General features: G+C 45.0%; 1 protein-coding gene across 6 annotated transcripts in view; it reads left to right on the top strand.

The window, feature by feature from the left end:
• MSI2 (musashi RNA binding protein 2) overlaps positions 1 to 25403 on the top strand; it is a 1546127-nt gene that overhangs the window by 752176 nt on the left and 768548 nt on the right. For all 6 annotated transcript variants that reach the window (XM_085649529.1, XM_085649527.1, XM_085649528.1 and 3 more), the window contains one exon: positions 11019 to 11067. In XM_085649529.1, the coding sequence (XP_085505655.1) occupies positions 11019 to 11067 (49 nt within the window). The remainder of the gene's footprint in view (positions 1 to 11018; positions 11068 to 25403) is intronic.

The raw sequence follows: 25403 nt of genomic DNA, 5'->3' as shown, positions 1-25403 counted from the left end.
AGGCCCCCGCATGACTGTCTTGATCGTTCTCAACACTCTTCCATCTTATCCACAATGGTCGCATGGAATACTTACCTTGGAGTAAGACATTGCGTGTGTTAGCTTTTTTCAGACTGTAGCCTTTAACTTGCACCACTCAATGTGCTTTGTAGTGATTCCCTGGTGGATGATTAATTTTGCAAACACAGCAAAATGAAAACAATTAATAGACACCAGAGGCTGCAACACATGTGGTCTATGCCCTTCTGTTCAGCTGTGAATGTTATGTACGGCTGCCTCTGATGCCCCATGTTTGTAGTGTGCTGAGGTCAAGTGCGTGCAGCATAGATGGTCTGGCCTAAAGCGTTAACATATGTTCTTGCCCAGGATTCATGTGCACTCTGTGATGGTGTGTTCTTTGCCCTTGTAAGCAGCCTACCCTGTGCATGACAGATATGAGCACTTAATATTTGATGGGTTCAGGGATTTTCCACCTTCATATATGTATAGTCAATGCCCTTTAAGAAACACTGGTGTCATTATGATGCTATCTGTAACTGTGTATGCAGAATTGTAGTGCATGAGGAACACCTATTGTTGAATAACCAACCTGAACAGCATTTTTAGTGGTGTTTAGGTTTTGTATCCTATATTTCATCAAATATATATGTAGGAATGTGTGCTTCTGATGGATACTTCAAATTACTCACCTTTTGATTTCCCCAGGTTCTAGACTGTATCTGTAAGTTTTTCCAGCAATTGCTCCTGCTTGCCAATAGGTGGCATCTTAAAACTCCACAGAGACTTCTAAAAAAAAAAGGGCCACCCTTGCCCTCTTATTTTTTCCTCACCCTTCAGTGAAGAAACGGAGCGCTGCTTAGTTTTTTTACAATCTCCAAAATGTTTTTGCTGATGTCGCCCCAGCAAACTAAAAGCTTCAAGCCATTCTGCACCTACAGGAAGCAGATGTCAGTCCTGCACCCATATGACATCCGTCTTAAGTATCTTAGATCCAAGAATGATTTGAAGTCCTGCAAAAAAACCTCCCTGATGCATCCTAAGGCCAGCATTTGATGGGAAGTGAACGTTTACGTCGCTGATCCTAAGAAGCTGGGCTGTTCACACTCCGATTCGTGGGCCTGTTCACTCCAAGTCTTGGTTCGATCCAGGTGCCTGACGTTGGTTCATTCTAAGGCAAAGTCCATGGATAGGTCTCAGCACAAACACAAGAAATACAGACAGTAGTTCCTCCCTGTCCCGCACTGTAGATCTGGCTCAAGGGAGGATGTGTGCAGTTGACACTCAAAGAACCGGACTCTGACCCTCTTCTGCAAGGTGAGCCCAGAGTTTCCTGCTCTGTCTGCTCCAGACTCTGTAAACCTAATGTGTACTTGTACGTACAGGACGTGTACTCCAATTAGTTCTTGGTAAGGAACGCTTTCAGTTCTACAGAAATGTTCACCACTGCTGGCATTTGTATTGGGCAACGTCAAACTTGTCTTTAGACTCCAGATAGCACATTCACTTCCCTATCTGATTCTGGACAACCAGAACCCAAGTTGTGCCCATATTAAATGTTTTCTCATAAGATTCATTTTTCAAAGGCCTGAGGCTTCTTCCCCCTCAGAAACCAGTAGAATTCCTCTCGTCTTTTAATGGCGCTCATTAGTCATGGACACCTTTTCATGGCGCTCGTTACAGTCATCGACATGGGCTTGCCAAGAACATTTAACTCCTGATGATTTCGGTGATTCGCTGCTTCAGACACTTTTTTTTTTCCTTCAAATAAAATGCCACTTTGAGCTTACTAGACAAACCTCTCTAAGGTAGATAATAGTGCAGCCGAAACTTGACATGATTTGTCCATGGTAGTTCTGTAGATGTGCAAGGGTTTTACTGCATCCCTGGAGGAAACCTTTCAAATTACCTTTCTTTTTTTACTTAGAAGAATAGGATCCTCGCTAGCTATGTTATAGGGTCAAATCTTTGCAGTTGCGTAAACTTTTGCAAACAGTAACCAAACTCGATACTATGTAATAATCCCCTCACAAGTGCCATTTTCAAGTGCCAAATTTGATTTATTTTTTAGGGGTGTTACCCATTTTTAACAATATTTCTGTTTTTCTTACCTGTCAATGGCTACATTAGTTAAAGTCTGAATTTAAAGGGAGCAAGTCCGTGCCAGACCCCAGTGTCTGTCGTTGATTTGATGTAAATAAAATACAGGTATGGGTTTAGAGCAATTAATATTTTGCACGATAGCATTTTCAGTTGTTTGTTCTTTGCCATAGTGTTACTTTGTAGAAGCTAAAGTGCCTATGCGGTCACGTTTTCTGTTAACATCCAGATAAACTAATTGAGCCTTACTAGAAAATAATCATTTAACTTTTGAATACGAGGTCTTAATATCTGCAACTTAAAGTTTGATATGCCTTGCACGTAGGCTTACATATTTTTCAACCGTATTTCTAATTGCATCCAGTTTTTAAACCAAGTAATCGAGCTAAACCTAATTCAAGTAGAGCACAATACATTAATAGGGAGGCACTGCGTTTAATTACGTCACCCATTAATGAACTCGCCTTGTCTGCATACTTCACTTCTTTCAGATTGTTCTCGGTCCCTCAACCAAAAGGGTGACACTGCTGCTCCCCTAGGACTTAGAGGATCCTTCCTTACTGCATGGTTTTTGGTGAAGTTGTGGCTTTTTATGTATTAATCCTTGTTTATGCTTGGCAATCTATAAGAGAAGAGCAACAAACATTAAAGACCAGCTGAAGCCAAAAATGAGAAATAGACTAAAACAGCAAAAAAGTAAAGCGAGAACACAAAAGCAGAATGATCGCCACTGCTATAGCAGTCAAAAACTTAGGAGCGGAGAGACAATCTGAATTAATGTGCCTTTAGAGACTTTTGATGGGCATTAATACTGGCAGAAAACGTTATCTCATATGAGGGCATCGTACAAATAAGTGGCAGCTTCAGAAAGCAGTGACCAAATCTTGGCACGCCTAAAACTGGAATGCCAAGGGCATCTGATTCCATTACATCGAGTAGCTCTGAACTATCCTCACATCCAGAACAATCATCCCCATTCCTGCTTCCTGGACTTTTGCATCCAGGGTATTTCGGGCGTAATTGAGGTAAACGCTTCTCAAGTGGGCAGCATTGTGCATTATGCAACCTCTAGTTGTCTACCATAGCGTAGAATTTGCTACTACAACGGAGAAGGAAATTAAGATGCCTGGCAATGAGGTCCTTGCTAGTCATTCTCTGCTCGTGGCTGAAATCCTGAGGTCTCTGATGGGGATCTTTGTGAGAGACCTGGACGGATAGTATTCAAACAGCCGTTCAACAACCAGGGAGAGTGTGGAAAACATTTAATCTTCTTGCCTCCAAAGGACTTTCCCATCTTCTGCTAGTTGTTTTTTCACCCCTGCACACCATGTGGATTCAGGTACAGTAAATAGATAATTCATTACATCATTGCACCTTGGATAAAAGTACACTTGTCATTGTTCCAGATTTTTGGGTGGTGTTGGGCAATCAAGCCAGTAATTCTAGCACTCTTTTTTTTCCTTGACAATGGACCATGACCTACAAGGCAGCAGAGGGCAGGTTTGGACTGGGATGCTAAGTTTAGAGGGCCCACAACCATTCCTCGATGGGTGCTGGAAGGCTACTTACGTTTCTCAACCAGGAGCACACCGAAAAACCTATATTTATCGGCAAAAGTAAACTTGGACATTGGCGGAACGGGAGGCTCTATACCAGGAGGAGTATAGGGGCCTGAGAAAACTACCGATATCGCTGGACTGGGCTCAACTGATGGAACAGTTCAAGGCGATGGGCGCCTTAGATCCTGCAGTATCACAAAATAGTATGCGAGTAAGTGGGGCGGATGCATAAAAGCAGGTGGATGCATGGCGACCGAATCCCTGAGTAGGTATCGTTATTGTAGGCCCCTCTCTTTGATAGGGATCTCTATCATCTCCTGTGCACACGGTCCCCTCCTGTGTTCTTTCCTGCACCGGCTCCCCCCCCATTATTCTTTTCCTCCGCCCCCCCCCCCCCTGCCTCCCCCACCTCCCCTCCCCCCTGTGCCCTTCCCTCCCTCCCTGTCCGCCCCTCTTCGGTACAGACCCCTAGTTGGGGGTATTTGAGCTTGGCGAGCGCCTGATGCAGGAACATCGGCGGGGGTGGTTGGGCCAAGCAGCGGCACCTAGGTTCTTTGTTTGTTTGGGTAGGGTGGGTGGAGGGTAGTTGTGGAAAGGGGTTGAAATGAGTATTATATTGATCTGCATTTAGCAGGAATGGTACAAGCTGCAGGGGGTAATGGTTTGGTTATCTCTCTCGCTTATAACTATTGCCATCGCTGGAACTGTTGAATTTCAAAGATGGGGAGACTGGACTTTGTGAACCTACTATCAGACCACTGACTTTTTAGAAATGTGTCCAGTATGATAAATTAATGTACGATGTAAGTATACTCTTCATGTGATGCTCAATAAAAATATTTTCACAAAAAAAAGTAATCTTGGACATTGTATGCCCATATGTGGTAGTTTTAATCCTCTGTGTGATATAGTAAAATACGGGAATAAGATACTGCAAAATTAAAGAATCGCTTATTTCTCTGCGCATCACGGTTCAGCCTCGAGGGTCGCACCGTGTGTCTAGCGCACAGAACTGAGCACAGGAGTAACCTGTGGGGTGTTTGGGCACCGGGCGTGTGCAGGCTTCTAACAGGGTTCATTCTTCCTAGACACAGGAGGAAGAAAATGAAACCCTGATCCTTTTTTTTCTGAATGCTGTGACGAACCTGGTATAGAAGGGTTAAAAAATACTGTTCTGGTTATTGTACTAACTGGAGCCACCCAATTTCTAAGGTTTCAGCCCTTCATAAGAGAGGAGAAAGGCTCTAGTTTTGTTTCCGAGGGGCGGGGGTTGCTCCAGCTACCTGGACTCTGTCCCTCCTTTCTCTTCAGTGGAGGCTTGTAAAGGCTGCCTATGTTCGAGTCACAGAGAACCGTGAGAAAGGAGCTTGTGTGTGCTGCGTGGCCGCCATCACCCCAGTTCTATTCAGCCTTTGTGTGTTTGGGTTCATCCAGTTTCAGTTCTTGCTGTCCTGCCAGATTTCAAAAGCATTGATAGCCTTTTACAAGTTGAAATTTTCCTTCTATTTCTTATTTCTTATTTTGCAATTGGTGAAAGTTAAGAAAATGTCCCCCTGAATGCCTTCTGATCCAGATTGATTTTCTTTCTTTCTCTCCTCCTCAGTTTCGAAATCTGATTTTGATGTTAATAGATTTTTTTCACTGTTGCACTTTATCTGTTCCGAAAGCATTGAGACGCCTATTGTGCAACTTGACTATAGAGGGAAGAATCTATTCTTTGCAATACAATGGCTGCCCTAGAGGGAAAAAAAGGTGGAGTAAACCTCGAAAGGGTAGTCTGAGATAAAATGTTTAGACCCGAGGCAATGGAAAAAGATGGCCAATTAGACACTGTTCAAGTATAGATGATTTTTTTTTTTTAAAAGCCAACCTTTTATAAAGTGCCCTTTCAGCACTTGGTCATTGTAGATGTGCATTTTTAGCGGTTGGTGTAATGTTTTACTGGCTAGGAACTGATCCTTATGCTGCTCACGGAATCATGGATTGAAAAGAAACATTTTGTTAAAGAACCTGCCATTTATCTATTAACAAGAGTACTCTTGATTGGGGTGGACAGTGACACTTGCACAGTTTATTGGCTGGTATGAGATGCAGAACGGAAACTTTGGTAAATAGAGAAGGGCAGTGAGTACTCACGGACAGACGTGCTGGTTAAAGTCTTTAAATGTCCACTGTTATACCAGCATTACACTTCTGAATCAAATTCTCCTACAACTCCACATTACATCATCCATGCAAGGTTCCAGTGCCCCCTCCCTGGAATAATGCTTAGCGTGCAAGATGATTTGAAGGCATTAGTCACTGGTCACAGGGTTTTCTGCTCACCAAAGCGAGCCCGTCTACCATAAACCCTTAAGCCTTCTAGCTGTCTTCTCCAGTGATTGACTGCTGGCGTAAGATGGGTTTGCATCACTTCCCAGATTATTTCCCCTTCTTACGTTAAGGTCTCCGAAGCCCAGATAAATGTGTTTCTACTCACTGCATCATGGCACATTCAGCAGACAAATATGCAAATAGCCCTTGTTAGATCTCTTAAATATATCTGAACACCTGCCTGCTACTTGCATTCTTTGTTGTCCATTACTAACCCCAGTACCTCGACCCTTTCCAATGATTAGTCTTCCTAAGTCATATTGGTCTTGGTGGCCAAATTTTGTGTGTTGTGCCTGGGTTTGTATCTGAGAACCAGTTCTAGTGAACCAACCTGGTGTTTGAACCCCTAATGCTCTCTTTTTTGTATACTTTACTGTCATTGGCCTTTGTTGGTCTGTTTCCTTTCAGTATTTAGATATGGCGGCGTTCTTGCAGGTCTTTACGTTCTATTTCCTGCATGCTTTTTTTCCTTCAGTGATTCATGCTGGAAGACTATATATATTTTTAGGTCTTGCCTAGCTATTGCGTTTACGCAATCGCTATGCAAGACTCTAGTAAAGGGGCATTTCAAAGTGCTCCCAAAAGTGGATTGCATGGCGAGCATGCGCACAATCACGTGCATCGTTCCGCCATGCAATCCGTTTGGGGAAGCGCTTCAGCCCACTGGCGCCCTCGGCATCGAACTTCAAAGGGTCCGCTCCCCCACCTGGAATGCGCTCCCCCGCCAAGCGCGCGCCACGCTCCGTCGCGTCACAAATTTGCTTTCACTTTTTCTTTATTTGCGTATCCATCCTTCTCATTCGTCCTTACATTATCCCTCTCGAGCCTCTTTCGCTTTCCTGATTTCACACCTCCCCCTCCTTTCATTTCCGTTCACTCTTTCTTCCGTGCCTTCTCTTGCCCACTATTCTCCTCCGTCGTCTTCCGCTACTCTTTCTTCCTCTCTTTCTCCATATCATTGTCTAAACTCATTCCCGCGTTCTGTGTCCCAATCCATCTATCCGCCCCATCCCTTTATCTCCCGTCCACTCGCAACCCCACACACTCTTGATTTACACTCTCTCGTTTTCTTTGTGTCTTGTTCTCCTTTTGGTGACCTTTTCCCCACATTTACCCTTTACTCTATTGTCTCTCTATTTCTGTTCCTTTCCGTTTTAACTCACGTGCTTCACATTTCTTATTCTTCACAACTCCCTCTCCTGGCCACTTTTCTCTTTCTATCTCACAAACACACCCCTCCCCTCTGGCACCCCTCTTAACTTCTATCCTACGTCATTCTTTAACGTTCGTACATCTCTTTAAACACCCACCTATCACAGCTACACCAACACGCCCCCTACACCGCACTCACTCTCTCTTGAAACACACATACAGAACCACACGTACAGATCACTTACAAGTGCATGTCAAGTCTTGCCCTAAGAAACACAACCCCTAAAATGCACTTATGGGTCACTCCGCCGTAGGTACCTCTCCCTCACTCGCACACTTCATTTACAAACAGCTTACCCGGCCACATATCTTCTTTACACATTTTCTACCACGCATTGTATATCCACACAACATACACACATACATCTATTTCCGACACAACGCTCTCTTACATAGTCTCCATTTAGACGTGTAGCGCTTAGTGGCTCACATTACTCTTAAACACATATATATCTCACTTGCACAGACCCCTGTTGCACTCAGACCGCTAGTAAACAGGCATCTCCTTACCACATAACATCCTTACACAACAGACACACACACATGCACGCACATCTCACTCACAAGCACACATTGCTCCAAAAAGCAAACATTTCCCTTACATTTGCACGTCCCTTAGATATACACCGCTCTTAAACACAAATACAGTTCTCCCTATCTCTTTATTACGTTTAAAGACACTCACCTCCCTTACACACATACACAACTGCATTAGTGTAGCAGCGCGGCAGTAACTGCACTTGCTCGGTACAGGACAATCTCGTCAGACATGTGAGGTGTTGTCACATGAGGTTGTGAGACGGCACCTCGGAGCGTGGACAACGCGACGGGGGAGGTGTAAAATGTGGTCCTCCGAAGTTTGGCGCCTCTCAGTCAGAGGCTTCTGTTTGTTATTGTGTTGGTGCGTGCTTTTTCCGTTTGTCGGTGTTAATTAAGTGCACACTTGCGGGTTGCGTGGTTGCCACGAGCGGCGAGAGCAGCGGCTTTTCTCGCTCGCTTCGCGCCTTTTCGCCGCCGGAGCTGAGGAGCCTCTGTTCGCGCGGGTCGCAACCTCCCGGGAGGGGAGACGCCGCTCGAGGGAACGCGCCAACTTTGTCGGTGGCCGCGACGGTGGTCTAGCTGTAGCACAGAGGGTCGGGGCCACAGCGGTTTCCTGCTGGGGGAGGCGGCTGAGGGTGTTTGTTTGCCCACACCGCTGCTGTCTTTTATATTTCCAACAGCCATGAGAATTTATATAGCGCCGCACCACACTCTGAGCTACCTCGTGTCGCTTTTTACCAATGAAAGCCGTTTCCCCTAAGTGAAAGGCCAAGTCTTCCATGCGGGGTTTCGTTTAAAGCTGGAGATTAACAAAAACCTATGCGGCGGGTGCACATTCCACTGAGCTGTCTTACCAGTATGTATTCCAACCGTCTCCTTTTCATGATAGATATGTTGATGGCATTTGTGATGTAATGCAGTTTGCTACCAATGTAGTACAATGCTATGGCTTATGGTCAACTTTAAAAAAGTGGTTATTGTGTAATTAATTATCTGAAGAATCAGAATATCCGCATTTTACCTACAGCTTCCAATTTTTGAAAAGTGTGTGATCCTTTGCACATCACCATATCACCCATGCCTACGTCCCTTATCCAGCAAATATGTACAATTAGAAACAAGTTATCTACAAAACTGGCCCATAACACCTAAATGCATGTCTCCATCCTTTAGGTGCAATGAAATCTTATCCTTGAAACAAGAATGAAGTCACATTTCTGAAAAGAGAAAATACATTACAGAAGCAAACTATTATGTTTGCAAAGAAATAGCACCAGCTGCAACCCACATGCCTACGGTAACAAGCATTTGCAATGCAATAGGTCTCGCATTTGCGAGAGTTTGAGCTATTAGCATTGTAAATGACAGTGCCTTTTATTTCTGTTTTAAAAAAAACAAACTTAAATAAAAAGCATTGTCATTTACAATGCCAATAGCTCAAACTCGTATAAATGCGAGACCTATTGCATTGCAAATGCTTGTTTGTGTTATGAAATCGTGCCTTTCATCCTTCTTTAGGTGGATGTTAAATCACCAATATCCGTTTCTCTGCATTTTTTGCTAATATTAGTTGAAATCTGATTTGCAGCTTGCTGGTTCATAAACAAATTCCAAAATTCTGTGTTTCCTATACTTTTACTGACTTTTTTCCTCTTCACATCTACATGGTCGCAAGAACCTGTGAAAACTTAGCTTGAGGTATCTGTATGCTTCATTTCAAGGCCATCTGGGAGACTTGCACAGAGGGAGACAGAAGCCGGAAGAACCCCGGGGCTTTCCACTTCCGTTCTATGGCCCCTTGCTAACTTATAGAGCTGTCTCAAGGCCAGGCTCTGAAAGCAGACATTTCCTCCAGGTTCTTGATGGGTCTTCAGGTGCAGGTTGTGCTTGAATGCGTCTGCTTTGGGGCATTGGCGACATTCATCTTATATGACCAGACAGCGTTGGTTGCTGTAAAGAACCAAGAGCCGTGAGCTTATTCGTTGATAAAGTCAACTATTTGAAGCTAGACGTTATTGCTTAATAGTAAAGCAGGTGATGGTTTAGGGTGTAGCAGATGAATTGACTCTAGCAATTACTTGCAACCCCCTTCAAGGTTCTTTAATCCTGCCAACAGTGCGTGGGGACAATACAGGAGCTAATAGTCACAATAGAATAGTCATAATAGAAGGCATACGGGGAGGATCGCAAGCACACCAATTATAGTTAAAAGGTTTATTTAAAAGCAACATATTAAACTAAACTGTGAAATTACAATAGTGTACACAGTGCAGAAAATCTTCTTATGGCTAAAATTCATCTAACTTTCACCTAAAAGGAAAAGGAGTAATCTAAACCTTTTTGAGATAAAAATCTAAAACCCGATCACCTTTTATTACACCTATGGAAAAAGTGCACATGTGGTGAATATGAAAGGTGAACCGATTTTCAAACCGTAAACAATTCTACTGACTATCTGTCCACACTCTTCAAACACTAATGAAGCTATGTGTGCTGAGGTCTAGCGTACATATACTTATTATTAATTTACAATTTAGGTCCCTGTACAAGGCAAGAATCGTATGAAAAGTGGCCTACAGTGCTGTCAGAATTTGTCATGAAACAAAACTGTAGATATGTAACATATACGGAATTTAAACACGAAATATATGTTCCAGTCAATGCAATATTTAATAATGGAAATAGCTCATGAATCTAGAATTTTTAACTTTTATTTCCACACAAAAAAAAAATTCATCTACAAAAAATAACTGTATATTGCATTTTATTACCCAACTTTGTAAACTTTGTGAACTCTATGTAATCGAATAAAGATTCCACTACTGACTGTGGTCAAATAATGACAGATAAAATGTATGTTGAGCTTGGAGCATTGCAGTAGTCTATCCAAAAATTGTAATATTGCTGTAACATGTGAATAACCCGAACGTTTGTCTGGTTTGGGCCTTAATAGAAGTGATGCAACTGCTTTGGAGACCAACGTGTATACAATATCTGCTGGAAAGTGCTTTTAATTAATTACCTTTATGGGTTCATCAGTACTAAAGGGCAGCTCAGGATAGTACAGCCCGTTTTTTGGGTGTATGTAGGACTCTGAGGACACATTGTAATATACGTTTTACCTCTGGTATTGTATTAAAGATGCATTCATTAATTGCTCTGCTTTGTTGAATTTGGACAGTAACTTTCCCCTCATTCCTTATATGCTAATTTCTACCTTGTCTTGTTTCCACTTAGGTAGAAGATGCCATGCTCATGTTTGACAAAACTACCAACAGGCATAGAGGTAAGCGGCTTCATGCAATGCACTACTGTGCCACGGCCCGTAAAAGCGTACATGATGTGTGAATTGTGTGGGACTTGCGACCTTTTCATCGATCCCTCAGAGATGAGAAGCTGTGAATAACATTGGGAGGTCTTGCAAGTGGTGCTCCGGACTAGGTTATTTTGTTCTATTAAAGTGCCATCTATGTGCCCACCTTTATTGACAACATTTTGCTGGTGCCAGTGTGCTACTGACTGGGATGGCAGTTCCAAGTAGCAGGCTCTGTTAGCATCTTACCATTGAACTCCGACTGTTGGTGACAGCAGTGCCCTGGCGTGAGGTTGGTTGGAGATGAAGCATTGTGTCATGTACTTTAAAGCAGTAAATCTAGGGCACTGCACAGGCTGATGTATACCCAGTGTGCTCAAATCCGAACTCATTTAACCTTGATTTGACAAAAGTCTGAATCTTCCCTTTAACTACTCTGTGCACGGAGTAAAGACCTCCGGTGTGTCTGGGGACTCCTACAGGCCAGCATTTGATGACTGCAGTAGGGAGCTGAGGCGGACACTGGGATATTTGGTCATCTGTCTTTGATGGGGGGAGGGGCTAGGGAAGAAGATGGAGATCTTGTTCGGCTACGAAGATTCGCTCAGAAAGGTGGTCTTTGCAGGAGTTGGTAAGTCCTGTGGAGCAGCCCTGGTGTGCACTGTGCTGCTGGTGTGATCTGAGCTCCACCTGCTGCTGGGCCTGCAAGCAAAGCCCTGTTCCTGCAGTACGGACGACCCTATCCGCCGATGGCCGTAGCATCCGACTGTCCTGGTCCGATGCTTTCGTCTGTCCGCAGCACGCCGATAAGTGGTGGCGAATGCAAATCTGCATACGTGAAGAGGTGCTTTGGGAAATTCCCCCGCACTCGCACACCTGCCACTCAGTCGGTGCCGAGAGCGAAACCAGTGTGAGGCGCTCCCGCCCTGACTGACTGTATGCCGCGAAAATAACCCCCCCCGTAAAAGAACCGTAACTTGCGGTTTTAAAAGACGAATACCGGGAAACAAGGCGGCGACGGAGGTTTCCTTTGCAAGAGATGGATTTTATTACACGGACGGGATCATGTTTGACAGATGAGCTTTGCAAGCGGATGTCTTTTCTTTTCTGATGAGAAGCAGCACTGTGCGTTTCTTGACAATCTGACGAGCGACTTCCTGCAGGACGTCCTTCAAGCTCCAGTGTGCCCGTGCCTCATAATTAACTCGCTCTCCAGTAGCACACCTCCAAAATCATTTTTTAGATCATCGTGCAGGTCTCAGGCTGCTAGTGCGCATCTGATTTTCCTTGGGGTCCTCATTCCGCAGTGCAACATCAGTCATAGCTTGGTAGATAATTAACAGGGTAATGAAGCCAGCAGGAGGAAGAAACACCAGGGCACGGATTTAATCCGGAAGCGGCCCACTTGGAGCGCAGGGTCGCGCGTAGGAGAAGTCGAAGATGGAGGGAGTGAGGGAGCCCGTCTGTTAAAGTAACTGACGGGGACCTCCTTGGTGCATTGGAGGTTGGACTGCCCGGCACCTCTGTCCAAATCTGGATCACGTTGAAGCCTGGACACGTCGGCTGGCAGAGCTGCCTGGGGCCGGCCGGATTCTGTGTCCGCTTATGTGCACGGCTTCCAAACGATGGACAGAGCACATACATGCCTTGCTTGACGGTTCCCCAAGTTTCGTCTGGCCCTGCGGGCAGAGCTCTGGTCTGCAGCTCACTGTCCCAGGGGATGAGACTCCCCGCCTCCCTCACTCGTAACTGCAGACAAGCTGGTTTGTTTCTTGCCCTAGGTAGGTTGAGGGACAGCGGCAAGAGGCCCCTCCGGGTGCATTGGGCGCTTTACATGTACTGTTGGTCCTGACATAACGCGCCCGTTAACTTCTGAAGCTACTTCATGAGCGCGTTTTCTTTCTGCTAATTCGGGGACCAGTAACCACAAAGCTCGATCGGGTGGATCGAGGTTCACGACTCCGTCTGTTCAACAGTCTGCACCCAGTGGGATGATATTTTAGCTTTGTTGCTAAGGGTTTTCTCTATCCTGTAGCATTGATCATTAACTCTGCGTTATGTGTATTTTTTAAACCCATTAATAGTTGAATGTTAGATTTCTGATGGGAGCCCAAGCTTCACTCAAGCCTGGGCTGCAGTTCCAGCTTGCCTGCTTCACAGAAAGAGAACTGCCGGGCAGGTGTCCGACGGGACCGTTACTCTGCAGGTAGCAGGTAATGGAGCATGGGCCTCAGCAGTGCAGAACAGCCGTGTACATGCACACACTCGCAGGCACAAAGGCGCACACACAGTTTAGCATGACTGCAAACTCCCCTCACATGCACATAACGATAATGGCGAAGGTAGCAGCAAAGCATCCTTAGCGGCCTTCCTTCGCATGTATGCCGATGCACAAGTTGCTGGTTGTTTTACTGCTGTGTAAACTTAGCAATTGCAATGCGAACGCCAATGCGTTTGTCTTTGTTTCAAAGAATGTGTCCACTTCATAAGGACTGGGAAATGGCCCTTTTGCTTCAATAGTATTGACAATGCCCCAGACGATGGGAAATGGAATCAGAACCTCGACTTGGAGCCGCCATACTATGTGCCACTTGACTCTGGTTCCCTCAAGGGTATACTCTTTTGTTTATCAGGGATTTGTTTCTCCTGGTCGCATAATTCTAGAACATGGGGCTAGACATACCTAGCTGCTGCTATGCCTCTAGGGTGTAACACAGGCCCATGAACACAACTTTGGGAGGCAAACTGCTCACACCGCGTTTGGCGTCTCTTGGTATTTTGAGATTAGGACATTGGCAGACTAGGCCAATATAACTTCACCTATCAGAATGAATTCTATTTTGCCACATACGGTTTCTTTTTCTTTTTTCAAAGATCTTATCAGTTTGGACACATCAAGTGTCTATAAATTGAGCGTGTCTGAATGATGTTAAGAAGTTGATGCACTCTCAAAAAATCAATGCAAGAAATACTGCCCGGATGAAGCCCTATTCAGGGTGAAACGAGTTGGCTGCATTTGCTTGTCCTGTACTCCAGTAATTTTGAAAATAAAAGAAGCATCAGTGACATCGAAGACTCCTGATTTCATTCTGTGGCATTAGAAATGTACTAACGTTCTTTTTGTGTTGCCTCTCCGTACATTGTTTTCATGTAACACAGGCCCATGAACCCCCTGCGGCTTGGGGAGGAACCCACCCCTCAGCCCCCAGTCAGCCCAAGGCGTATAAGTATCTGCAAGATAAGAAGTCTTAGGTGCCCCTCAACATTCTGCATGGGGAGGGAGGGGTCATCATTTTGTTATACCACTGCTATGCATGTAGAGTTCACATTCCAACAAATTGAAGTTCCTACTTAAGCTGGGCTAGACTTGAAAGGTGGACATTCTGGTTTCAGACTCATCAGTTTCCTTTTCCGCTGCCTCCACCATTACTTTCTGGTAAGGGGGCAGTGCGTCTTAAAAAAATGGCACTGCATGTGGCTAGATACAGATGAACATGCACTGTTGCTGCCTATGTTGAACTAGTGCTTTAAGGCAGTCTTGAATTGTTGCTGCGTAACCGGAGGGATGCTTGAACTGCTGCTATATGTTGTATCTATGCTGTGTCAAGTTGCTTACCTTGTACTCCTATAATGATGCGTTTATGCATTGTATTTAAATTGTGCATTATTCATCTACATTTGAAGTCCTATGTGTTAATTGGCATGAAACTATGCAGTTAAAACAAGTTTGCTATGACCTGTTAAAGTGTGCTTTTCGTGCTTATGCTAAATAGGACTCAGATCTTAATGCCAACTTGTCTAATATGGATGTGTCACCATTTATTGTGTTTATAATTCTGCTGCACTAGTTAACCTCTTCAGTGCCCATGACGAGATAGTCTCGTCATGGAGCACGGTTGCGCTGTGCCCATGACGAGACTATCTCGTCATGAACCCCACCCACTAGTGCAACGCCCGGCACAGGAGGGGGAAAGGGCATGGCACTGAAGGGGTTAAGCAAGAGATGTTTATTTCTGAATAACATTGTTTTTAAGAAAGACTGCTAAAAGGCTCACCATTGTTACGTTTTTCCGAGGAACTTCCGCTTTCATGCGGTATTCATTAATCTGCAATTGTTCACTGTTTATGTAGTTTGTTCTGACACCTCCAGATGACATTAGGTGAGCCTACCTGGATCGATATTCATGTAATGGGTGATTGCTAAGGTGGTAGGGATACCTGAAACCTACAATTTGTTTTTTTGAAAATGTATTTTGTTTCTCACAACATGATGCATTTGCAGTGCTTATGTTCCTGTATGGTGGAATTGGCCATATAAACCCTTGAATTTGGAGGTGAATTAGTTCTTTTTGGGGTCTGTACTGGGGATGCTGCCCTATTTACTTATTATTCTACATTGTTCATATTACAGAGAGCCTTCATGACAATAATTATATGCAATTTTATGAGATTCGATGCATCTGCATTATACTAGTTATGTATTGTACCCTTTTGAATTGTGTAATAAACCTTCATTTTCTTCCTAAATTCCGCCCATGGAGTCACTTCTTGAGTCAGTCCTTTACTTGACTTTGAAATGCTGTTATGTACCTTGTCTCTGGGAAACATTGCCTCATGAAATTGAAGATAACTCCGTCCTCAATCCACCCAACTCCTGGGTGTTCTATAGAGGTGTAAGATTTTAGGGGTACAGTGTGCCCACACCTAGTGTGCTCTGTGTGAGGGAGCTTTTCACGTCTGCTGCCTGTATTCTACCTGTGCTGTCGCAATTTACTAAAATCTTTTTATTAGTTAAAAACTTAATGTTACTATTTTTTTAATAAAGTTACTCAAGACACGTCTTTTTGTTTGCTTAAACTTTATTAATCTTGTCTTAAACAAAAGTCTGTAAGAAAAAGCATGTATTCTAACAAGAATAGCCGGCTAAACCAATGCCATGCAGCTTGACAAACCAATTTAGGTTGCACCAGTCATACAGCTGGTTGTAGCAACACTGTTTGAGCAGGATCTCCGGTGCAGGTTTATAGTTTTATTGCTACTCCTGATCAATGCTTATTATTGTGACATTGGGCTGCTATCCCAGAGTTTAAGAAATTGTATTGTATAACACACTGAAGTGAAACAGGAGTATTGTATCCGTTGCAGATTGGCAACCACATCGATTGATTGTAATAATCCTGATATTCTGTTGTTCTCTGTATGACCCCTGTCTGCCAAAAAAGGCGGATCCAACATTTTTTTTCCTAATTAATCCTGGCTAACTGATGGACAAATTCCGAAGGGACCTTTTACTACCTCAAAAACTATGCCTAATGGATCTGTTCCTGCTAAGTTTTTTGAAGAGAGAAGTCTTTACTGATTTCTGTTCTGAGTTTGTGTTAGACCTGGCACCTTGGCGTGAGTCTCCCTTCCACTTTTTGTCGCTGTGCCTCATGTGTTTTGCTGGTGTTAGCTGCTCAGAGCACTGTGCCACTGCCAACCAGTGCCACAGTGCAAGTGCTCCCTATTTAAAATGTATATGTTGGTTGATTCCATGATTGGCTTATTTGGTTTACTGTCAGACCCCAGTAAAGTGCACCATGAGTGCCCAGGGCTTGTAAATACAAATGCTGCTGGTGGGCTTGCAGCACTGGTTGTGCCACCCACAGAAGCGGCCTGGTAAAATGTATCTAAGGTCTGCCATTGCAGAACCTGCGTGCAGTCTGGTACTGTCATGCTGACTGGGCAAGTGCACCCACTTCCCAGTCCCTAAACCTTCCCTTAACTTCATATTAGTCACCCCTATGGTAGGCCCAAGGGCAGGGTGCATTGTAAGCATAAGGTAGGACAAGCCCTGATGTGTGTGGCATGTCCTAATAGTGAATTACAGCCATTTTCGTTTTTCACTATTGCAAGGCTACCTGTTCCCATAGGCCAGAATGGGCTGTTAGAATTGTTACATCCTATGATCCTAACAGACCCAGGGAACATGGTAGAAATTCGAGTTTAGTATGCCTGAACTCAGAATAATAAAATACATCTTTTAGTAAAGTTTATTTTAATATTCTGTGTTTGCAAATACCACTTTTAGAAAGTTGGTATTTGCTTGCCTAACCATTTCAGCCCACCTCTGCTATGATGTGTATCTGCCTGTCTGGTTTGTGTGAGTGACAGGGCTGGGGAAACCCAGAGGGGCAGGGCTAGGTAGCCTGGTGGTGAATAGAGAGATTGACATCCAGATGGGTGGGAGGAGTGCACCTGGACTCTGAATAGGGCTGTGCTCTGCCACCACAATGCTGGCTCCACCTCCTGTGGAGCGGCTGATGTCTCTGCCCTGCACCCTGAATAGAAAGTCAGTCATGTCAAAAAAGTGCTCAGGAACTGGTTTGGACTGGGCAAAGGCCCCTCTACCCCAGAGGAACCAAGGAATTAGGGTTATAAGTATTGGGACCCTGCTCCCAAGAAATTAGATCCTGCTTGACAAGAAGAACCTCTGCCTGAGGAGAAGGAACTGGGAAAGCTGTAAGGAGGAGCACTGTCCCTGACCTGGGGGATTGGCCTGCAGTGGTTGCCTTGCTGCTGAAGGAGAGGAGAAAGACTACAAAAGACTGTATTTCAACTTGTGCTTAAAAAGATCTCCAAGGGCTTGGAATAGAGCTTGCCTCCTGCTGAAGTCTCTGGAACAACAGACTTCACCCCCCAGCTCCCCAAAGTTCTTTGGAAGTGCCTGCTGCTGCTGTTGGGCCTTCTGAGGGACTGCGTGTTGCAAGGAGCTGGAAGCGCGACTCAAGGAGGAGAAGTGTGCCGCCGTCGGTGCTGCTGTAGTCGCATCTCGTAAAGTGTCACCGCTGCAGCATCGCATCGAGCGGAAGCATCTCGCATCATCCAAGAAGTGTCTCGCAACGCCGAAGAAGCGTGTCGCCATCGCAGCCATCGTAGCTGTCGCATTGCACTGCATCAAAAGCGCCTCGCATCCACGGAGAAGCGTGCTGCCGTCGGAGCTGCTGTCGTCGCATCGCGTAAAAGGGTGTCGCCGCTGCAACATCGCATCGAGCGGAAGCGTCTCGCAAACATCGGAGAAGAGTGCCGCTGCCAAGGCCGCTGTCGTCGCATCGCGTAAAGGGTGACGCCGCTGTAGCTGACGCGTCGAGTCTTCTCGCAACATCGGAGAAGCGTAACGCATCTGGAAGATCTTCACGTCTTTATTTCTTTGCACCAAAAACTTAATCGCATCAACATTGTTGCAACACTTTCGTTGCCCTGCGTGTCGCATTTAAAAGGTACATTGACTTAGTGTCGCATTTAAGAACTTAAGAGAACTAAGCAAAATTCTACCATCTAAAGTAACAGTATTGTGTATTTTTGTCGTTTAATGGTCTTGTGGTAACTCTATATAAAGAATCCTTATTTTTAATATAAAACCTGTGTGGTGTTCATTTGTAGTGTTGTCACTTGGTTACTGTATGTGTTCACAAATGCTTAACCTATAACGCTGTGAGATAAGCCTTGTCTGCTCGCGCCAAGCTACCTAGAGGGTGAGCAGGGGTTAATTTAGGAGTGTACCCCCTTATCCTGACTAGAGGAAAGATTCCCTGCTTGTCACAAGTACTACCTACCTGTGCCAACCCGAGAACCCGGATTCTAATCGTTTGTATGTACTTTCCGGTTTGCTATTGATCCCGTCATCTTTGACTGGTTTAAAAAAAACAAAACGGGGCAAAAAAAAGGTCTAGTATTTCTCGATTAACTTTGCAAGTGTGGCGCAGGGAGGAATATTGAGTGTTGTGTACCCTTTGATAGCCCCTACTGAGGCAGGTGCACAAATGTGCATTGATTTTCCTCTATTATTAATAATAGCTTAAGGATAGCACATTAAAAGCTAGAGGTTGTGTGAGCGAGCTCTTTGAAGATACATAGCACAAACATGTTTTTGCGCTCTCAGATATGAGATTTTTAACAAGGTTCTTTGGTTTAATTGAAATCTGGCATGTCTGTAAAAGTATCTAATGTTAGTTGTCTTTTCCATGATTATCATATGTTGTAAAAGTCGACTGCCTGTTTCGCATTGTTTTTTGCTGTTGTGTAGACCAGCATTTCCTAAATTGGGTGTCAGTCGGAAGTCGATTTTTGGTGAGTCAGGAAAGTCTGAGACAAGTTTGGTGACAAATTCATGCTTATTCTTTTGAGATGGTTTAATTTTCTTTCTCTTATGGCAAAGTGCCAGGTGTTTTTAATGTGTATTATGTGACAGTCTTGCTGAGTATAGGGAGTGTGAATGGAAAGGCTGTGAATGTCAGTATTTTTTGCAACCACACAACAGAAATGTCAATACCTGCAAATGAACTGTATGGATTCAGCAATTAGGAAAGCAAATATGGAACACATTGCTTTGTAATTATGAAGTGTTTAATAGGATCAAAACAAATCGAAGTACTTTCCAAATGATGCGTTTTCACTGAAACCCAGTTTCCACACATTCTTTTGTGTACTGTTTAGTTTTATCAGTAAGTCTGTTTGAGCAAATTTAGTGGTCGTTTCAATGGAAAATGAGCGGTCTTTAATTGACAGTGCGCTACCACTTACTGATTTAGTTGCATTCCAAATCGCCCTTGCTTCTTGTCCATTAAAGGTAAGTTGGCTCCAGAGAAGGGTAGAGTGCAGAAATCCTGTTAATAAGAAGTCTGTTACAAAATGTACAGATAGTGTTAACTTAAACTTCTGGACACAGAGGGAGATTGTTTCAAAAGTAACCTTATTTTGAATTAAGAATGGTTCGGGTGATCTGAGAAAGGTTTTGGACCACCTAAATCTACTATGGCTCATTGTTCCTTTAAACTGCTTGATAGAAAAGTGCTTAAGCATGGTAGGGTTCACCTATTGGGCAAATTGCTGACGAAGCCGTGTTTGGTTCAGTCAACAGAACAATAGTAAGCAATAAATTAGAGGTATGGGTTTAAATCTTCTGGGGTTAATTCTTTTGGCACAGCCACCTCAGTAGAAATTGTAGATGTAGCTGTAAGAAATATTGTCAAAACCATGTGACTGACTCAGACTATTGGGATCACACTCTGACCACAACCCACATTGTCACAATTGCTTGGAAGCGCGGAACCCCCAGTATTCCTACATGGAGGCTACAAGCGGCAATGTTTGAAGACTCCTCCTGCCATGATTCGTATGGGGAGGCCATTAGTGAATATTTCACACACACAATGCAGGTACTGCCTCATCCACCATGATGGAATAGGCTGTCCTGAAGGTTACCCTACGTGGGACATGCCTGGACTGGGTTGCGGTATGAGGAAACAAATAGAATCAGATCTGCGGGAGGTGGAAAACAAACTATTGATGCTGGAATCACGATTGATAACGGGGGGAATCTGACTCCACCCCACTGATGGAAGAGCGTAATAAACACGCAACACTCCTAGAGCGCTTACGATGTCTGAACTTCGTGTCACATTCGGCGAGAACCCATGCTACGGCGGATCGCTCTGGGCCCCTCTTGGCCTGGCTGATCGAACAGGACCTGTCGTCTGGACCCATTATAGCTCTTAGATCCCAGGATGGTAGGCTCAAATACACACAACATGAAATCCACAGTGAATGAACCACACACTTTGTGCAGCTGTACCGACCAGCACTAGACGCAAATGAGGCAGACATATATACCTTTCTTGAGAGCCTTAACATGCCTATTCTCACACCCGGACAACACAGGGAACTTGACATCCCGCCCACAGGAAGTGAGAAGCATAATGAGAGCCTTGCCGACTGGTAAAGTACCCGGCCCTGACGGTTTCCCACATGAATTCTACAAAACGTACGCAGACTTCTTGGGGCCACAGTTACTCAAGGTGTATATTGAAGCTTTGCAAATTGCATGCCTTTCAGCCTCCCTGATGGAAGCCACACTGGGCATCCTCCCGAAGCCAGATAGGGATCCCATCGCAAACTGGGGCTTATCGACCCCATGCGTCACTGATTGGGGATTATAAATTACTAGCGGGTGTTCTGGTAGGACGATTGGCGCCCATCACCCCGCACCTTGTTCACGCGGACCAGAATGGCTTTGTCCCAGCCCTAAATACCTCTTAATATATGCAGGTTTTTCAGGGTAATGCGGAATGCCACAGAGAACTGGCCAGCAGCGGTCTGCCTAGTATTAGACTTGAAAAAGCTTTTGATACTGTTGAATGGCCTTATATGTTTGCGGTATAGCAGAAGTTTGGATTTTGAGCCTACTTTTTAAGTCTAGTCAAACTACTGTATGGGGCACCTCACCTACATTGTTTTCAAGACCCATAAAGATTGGAAGCAGTACTAGGCAGGGGTGCCACCTATCCCCGCTAATCTTTTCCCTGGCTATAGAACCTTTGGTGGTAGCCATGTGCCAATCGGCAGAGAACTGGGGTATTCAATTGGGCGAGGAAATGCATGCTATTTCGCTGTACGCGGATGACATTTTGCTATATATTAGGAACCTACTGACAATACCGCCGATCATACCAGGCACGCTCCAATTATTTGAAAAACGATCGGGTTGGGAGTCAACTGGGGGAAATCTTGTTTGTTTCCCTTTGCCCCTGATGTAGCAGCTTCTCTTCTGTTGGTTGATGGCATGCAAGTGACTTTGCAGCCAGTAATGTTTCGCTACCTGGGCATAAGAATCTATCATGCAGATCGGGACATCTTATATGGCAATCTAACCAGAGCAGTGATGGCCCAGATGTCTCAAATAGAGTTCTGGAATGAAACCATTTAATCTCTCAGTTGCAGGCAGAGTGGCGCTTATAAAGATGGTGATGCTCCCGCGCCTGCTGTATTATTTTACCAACCTCCTACTCTACCTACCAGCTGCTTTTTTTTTCGATCCTTGGAAGGTACACTTGGAGATCTTATATGGTTCAATACACGATGTAGGGTGGCGCTCGCAAAGCTATATCTGCCCCAAACGCAGGGAGGGCTAGTCCTACCGAACCTGGAACATATTATCTAGCTTCCCAGATACAATGGGGGGGCGGGCTGGATGGCAGAACTCCACCCAACCAACACAGCGGGGTGTGGTCCCCCATATACATTGGATAGACTCATACATTTTTCATCCGTGCTCTGGGCCACACAAATCACTCCCCTTACTAGTGCAGGTGGCCCAGAAGTGTCTCCCTCGGGCTTTATTCCTCATAAGACACATCACTCATTCTGCATCGGCCATACCACTGCTGGGCATGCAGAGGGTTGGGGCCGGGGTTAGGTTGTTTTAGCTTGCACCTTGGCATGAGGCAGGGATCTACACACTGGGAGACCTGTATGCAGACGGTGTGCTACGCTCATTTGTGAATCTGGCGTGTGAAGAAGGGGGTCCCTCCTGGCCTTTTAAAAAAAATCCTGCTTCTTGGATAACTACACTGTGGCGCCATTGGAGCATCATATCACAGGAACCTCAAACACATTTAATTATGCAATATGTACATGTAATGGGCACGGGACGGCACCTCATGAAATGGTTTGCGGAATAGATTCGTGAACACTCTGTAACCGATCTGGGGCCCTTGCGGAACTGATGGGAAGTGGACTTGACCCATCAATACACATCTAAAGAAGGGACCATGATGCTGGAAAGCTCCAAACAGATCCCCGGGAATGCTAGGTTCCACTTGATCCAGTTCTACATAGTCCACAGGGCATATCTATCCCCAGACAAAATTAACAGGTATTTTAATAGAGCAGATGTAGGTTGTCCATGTAGTAAACTGACAGATACCGGACTTTTACATATGCCATGGTCATACCCAAACTTGCACAATTATTGGATGAGGGTGATACAGTTTGTGTCCACAAGCACCGGCAGGACACTCCCAAGCATGTGGGAAGCCTATATCACAGGGATATTTGCCAGGGAAAAGAAGCAGAGTCACCTCCGAATTTTTAGACCTGGGGCTGGTGGTGGCCAAGAGGCTTATCATACTCTGCTGGAAAGCTGATGACCCGCCGACACTGAAAGCATGGTCTCGATCCACGTTGAATTGGGCCAAAGCAGAGGGTGCTTCCCTGCAAAGGGAGGATGCCCTTGGACCACGCAAATACCCTATTGCAACTCCATGGAACCTAATCCTAATGACACTCAAACTAGAATTCGCTCCTGAGGATCCCAAAGACAACCCTAACGTTGACTGAATTGCCACACTTGCATGCCAACATCACAGCCATCATATAGTGTGGTCTGGAGTGTGTAGCACATATTATTCATCCTAAACTTCAATTCAGGACCATGTTAATAGGCTCCACCAATTTAACCTATTGAAATGTAACGGTAATTGTGGTCACGCGTCACCTCTTTTCTAGGCCTCGGCGGTGAACTTCGCAGAGTTTGTGGAGTTTTCTGCCCTCCGCACTTCGCAGATGGCAGAAAACTCCGCTTTGCGATGTGCAGCGTAGTTTTTTCCCCATTCGCGATTGCGAACTTCAAGTGCGCAAGCTGCCGCTCAGGTAGAATTTCTACCCGAGCCGCAGGAATACCAGCACAAACTGCAGTTTGCACTGCACTCCGCCACTCGCGGAACTTCACAGAGTTTTTTTGTAACTTTTGCGGAGTTCCGCGTAGCAAAACTCTGCGAACTAAACCCAGGCCTTCAGTTTCTTCACCTTAGCCCACCCCATTCCCTCCCTCCCACAAGTTGTTGTTACAAGTTTAGGATTTATGTACACAGCTATTTGATCACCAACCATGGCAATACAGCATAGTTGTAGGGAGTAAAGAGCATAGTTCACTTCAAGTGAGTACATCAACAGGCGGGCACCTCATGTATGTATGTAAATTGGTCTGGTACGCTACAGGTTATATTCTATATATGAGCTCCTTTTGTTGCTAGACTTAATACTGTACGGACATAAATGTACACATCTATTATCTGTTAGCAAACATGTACCACCTTGATAAATACGTTTTCCTTTTGAATGTAATGTGCATAATATGTCAAACAAACAAAAAATACAGTTGTTTCAGTTCCTGGACTGTCACCTAACCCCATCCAAACACACACTCATTCTTGTGTGGTGTTTTCGATCTGAAAAAAAATGTTTAACATTTCCCCCTCTTACTAGTCCTGTTCAACATGGCAAAATCCTAGTTGGAAATCCCCAAATGTCTTTTATTGGAGGACATATCTCAAAAGTTGGTAAATTGTACTTGAAATAAGTATGTTATGTTATGTTATTTAAACTTATTACGCGCTCAGCTACTCCGATGAGTGTCCCGGCGCGGCCCAAGAAAAAACACAGCATAACCGAGCTTTAGGTGAAAAGGTAAGTTTTAAAGTTTTTTTTAAGACCCCAATGTCTTCAACAATGTGGAGTGAGAGGGAAAGCGCATTCCAAGCACGGGCCGCGAGCACGGCCAGAGAAGTGCCCCCAACCGGTGGTGCTGGAAACCAGGAATCTTCAGCCTAAGGGATGAGGAGCGCAAAGACCTCCCCGGAACATAAAAGGAGAAGCCTTTCTGCAGATATCCAGGGCCTTGCCCGTGCAGTGCACAATGGGCGATGGTGAGAGATTTGAACGCCACACGCGCCTTGACCGGAAGCCAATGAAGGGAGCGAAGGTAACCGTGTACACTCTCTCTGGGACCAAGCCCACCCAGCAGGCGGGCAGCCGCATTCTGGATCACTTGTAGCTTACTAAGGGCGTAGGCTGGAATCCCTGCATAAAGCGCATTGGCATAGTCCAGACGGGACAGGATTAGCGCCCGAACCACAGATTCCCTGGCCGCTTGTGGGAGAAGCGGAAGGAATCTTCTCAGAATTCTGAGGAGACCGAAGCAGCAACCAGTCAAATGCTTAACTTGACTGGAAAAAGAGAGACTGCAGTCAAAATAAACTTCCAGGTTCTTCACGGTCTGACTATTGGACACTGGCGGAGGAAACTCAACAGGCCAGATCGAGTCTCTAAACACAGTCGGGAAGTCACCGAACAGCAAAACCTCAGATTTGTCCTCGTTACATTTTAATTGGGCCGTCGCCAGCCACTTGAAGACCGAGGAAACACACCTTTGCACAAGGGCCACCGTAGTCCCGTGCTTATCCCAGGTAAACAGTAGCTGCGTGTCGTCGGCATAGGCAGTCACCTTGGCCCCCAAACCTTCTGCTAGAAAAACCAAAGGGGTAAGATAAATATTGAACAGGAGGGGGCTGAGGGAGGAGCCTTGGGGAACCCCCGTGCCCACTCGTTGAGGTGAAGAGGCCACCGGGGGTATCCATACTTGCTGGAGCCGGCCTTCCAAAAAGGACTTAATCCAACCCCGAGCCGAGCCAATCACCCCAATCTCCGTCAGT

Source organism: Triturus cristatus, chromosome 3_2, assembly GCF_964204655.1.
Source record: "Triturus cristatus chromosome 3_2, aTriCri1.1, whole genome shotgun sequence".
NCBI classification, from domain to species: Eukaryota; Metazoa; Chordata; class Amphibia; order Caudata; family Salamandridae; genus Triturus; species Triturus cristatus.
Note: the sequence above shows the minus strand (reverse complement) of the source record. Positions and strands in the feature narration are given on the sequence as shown.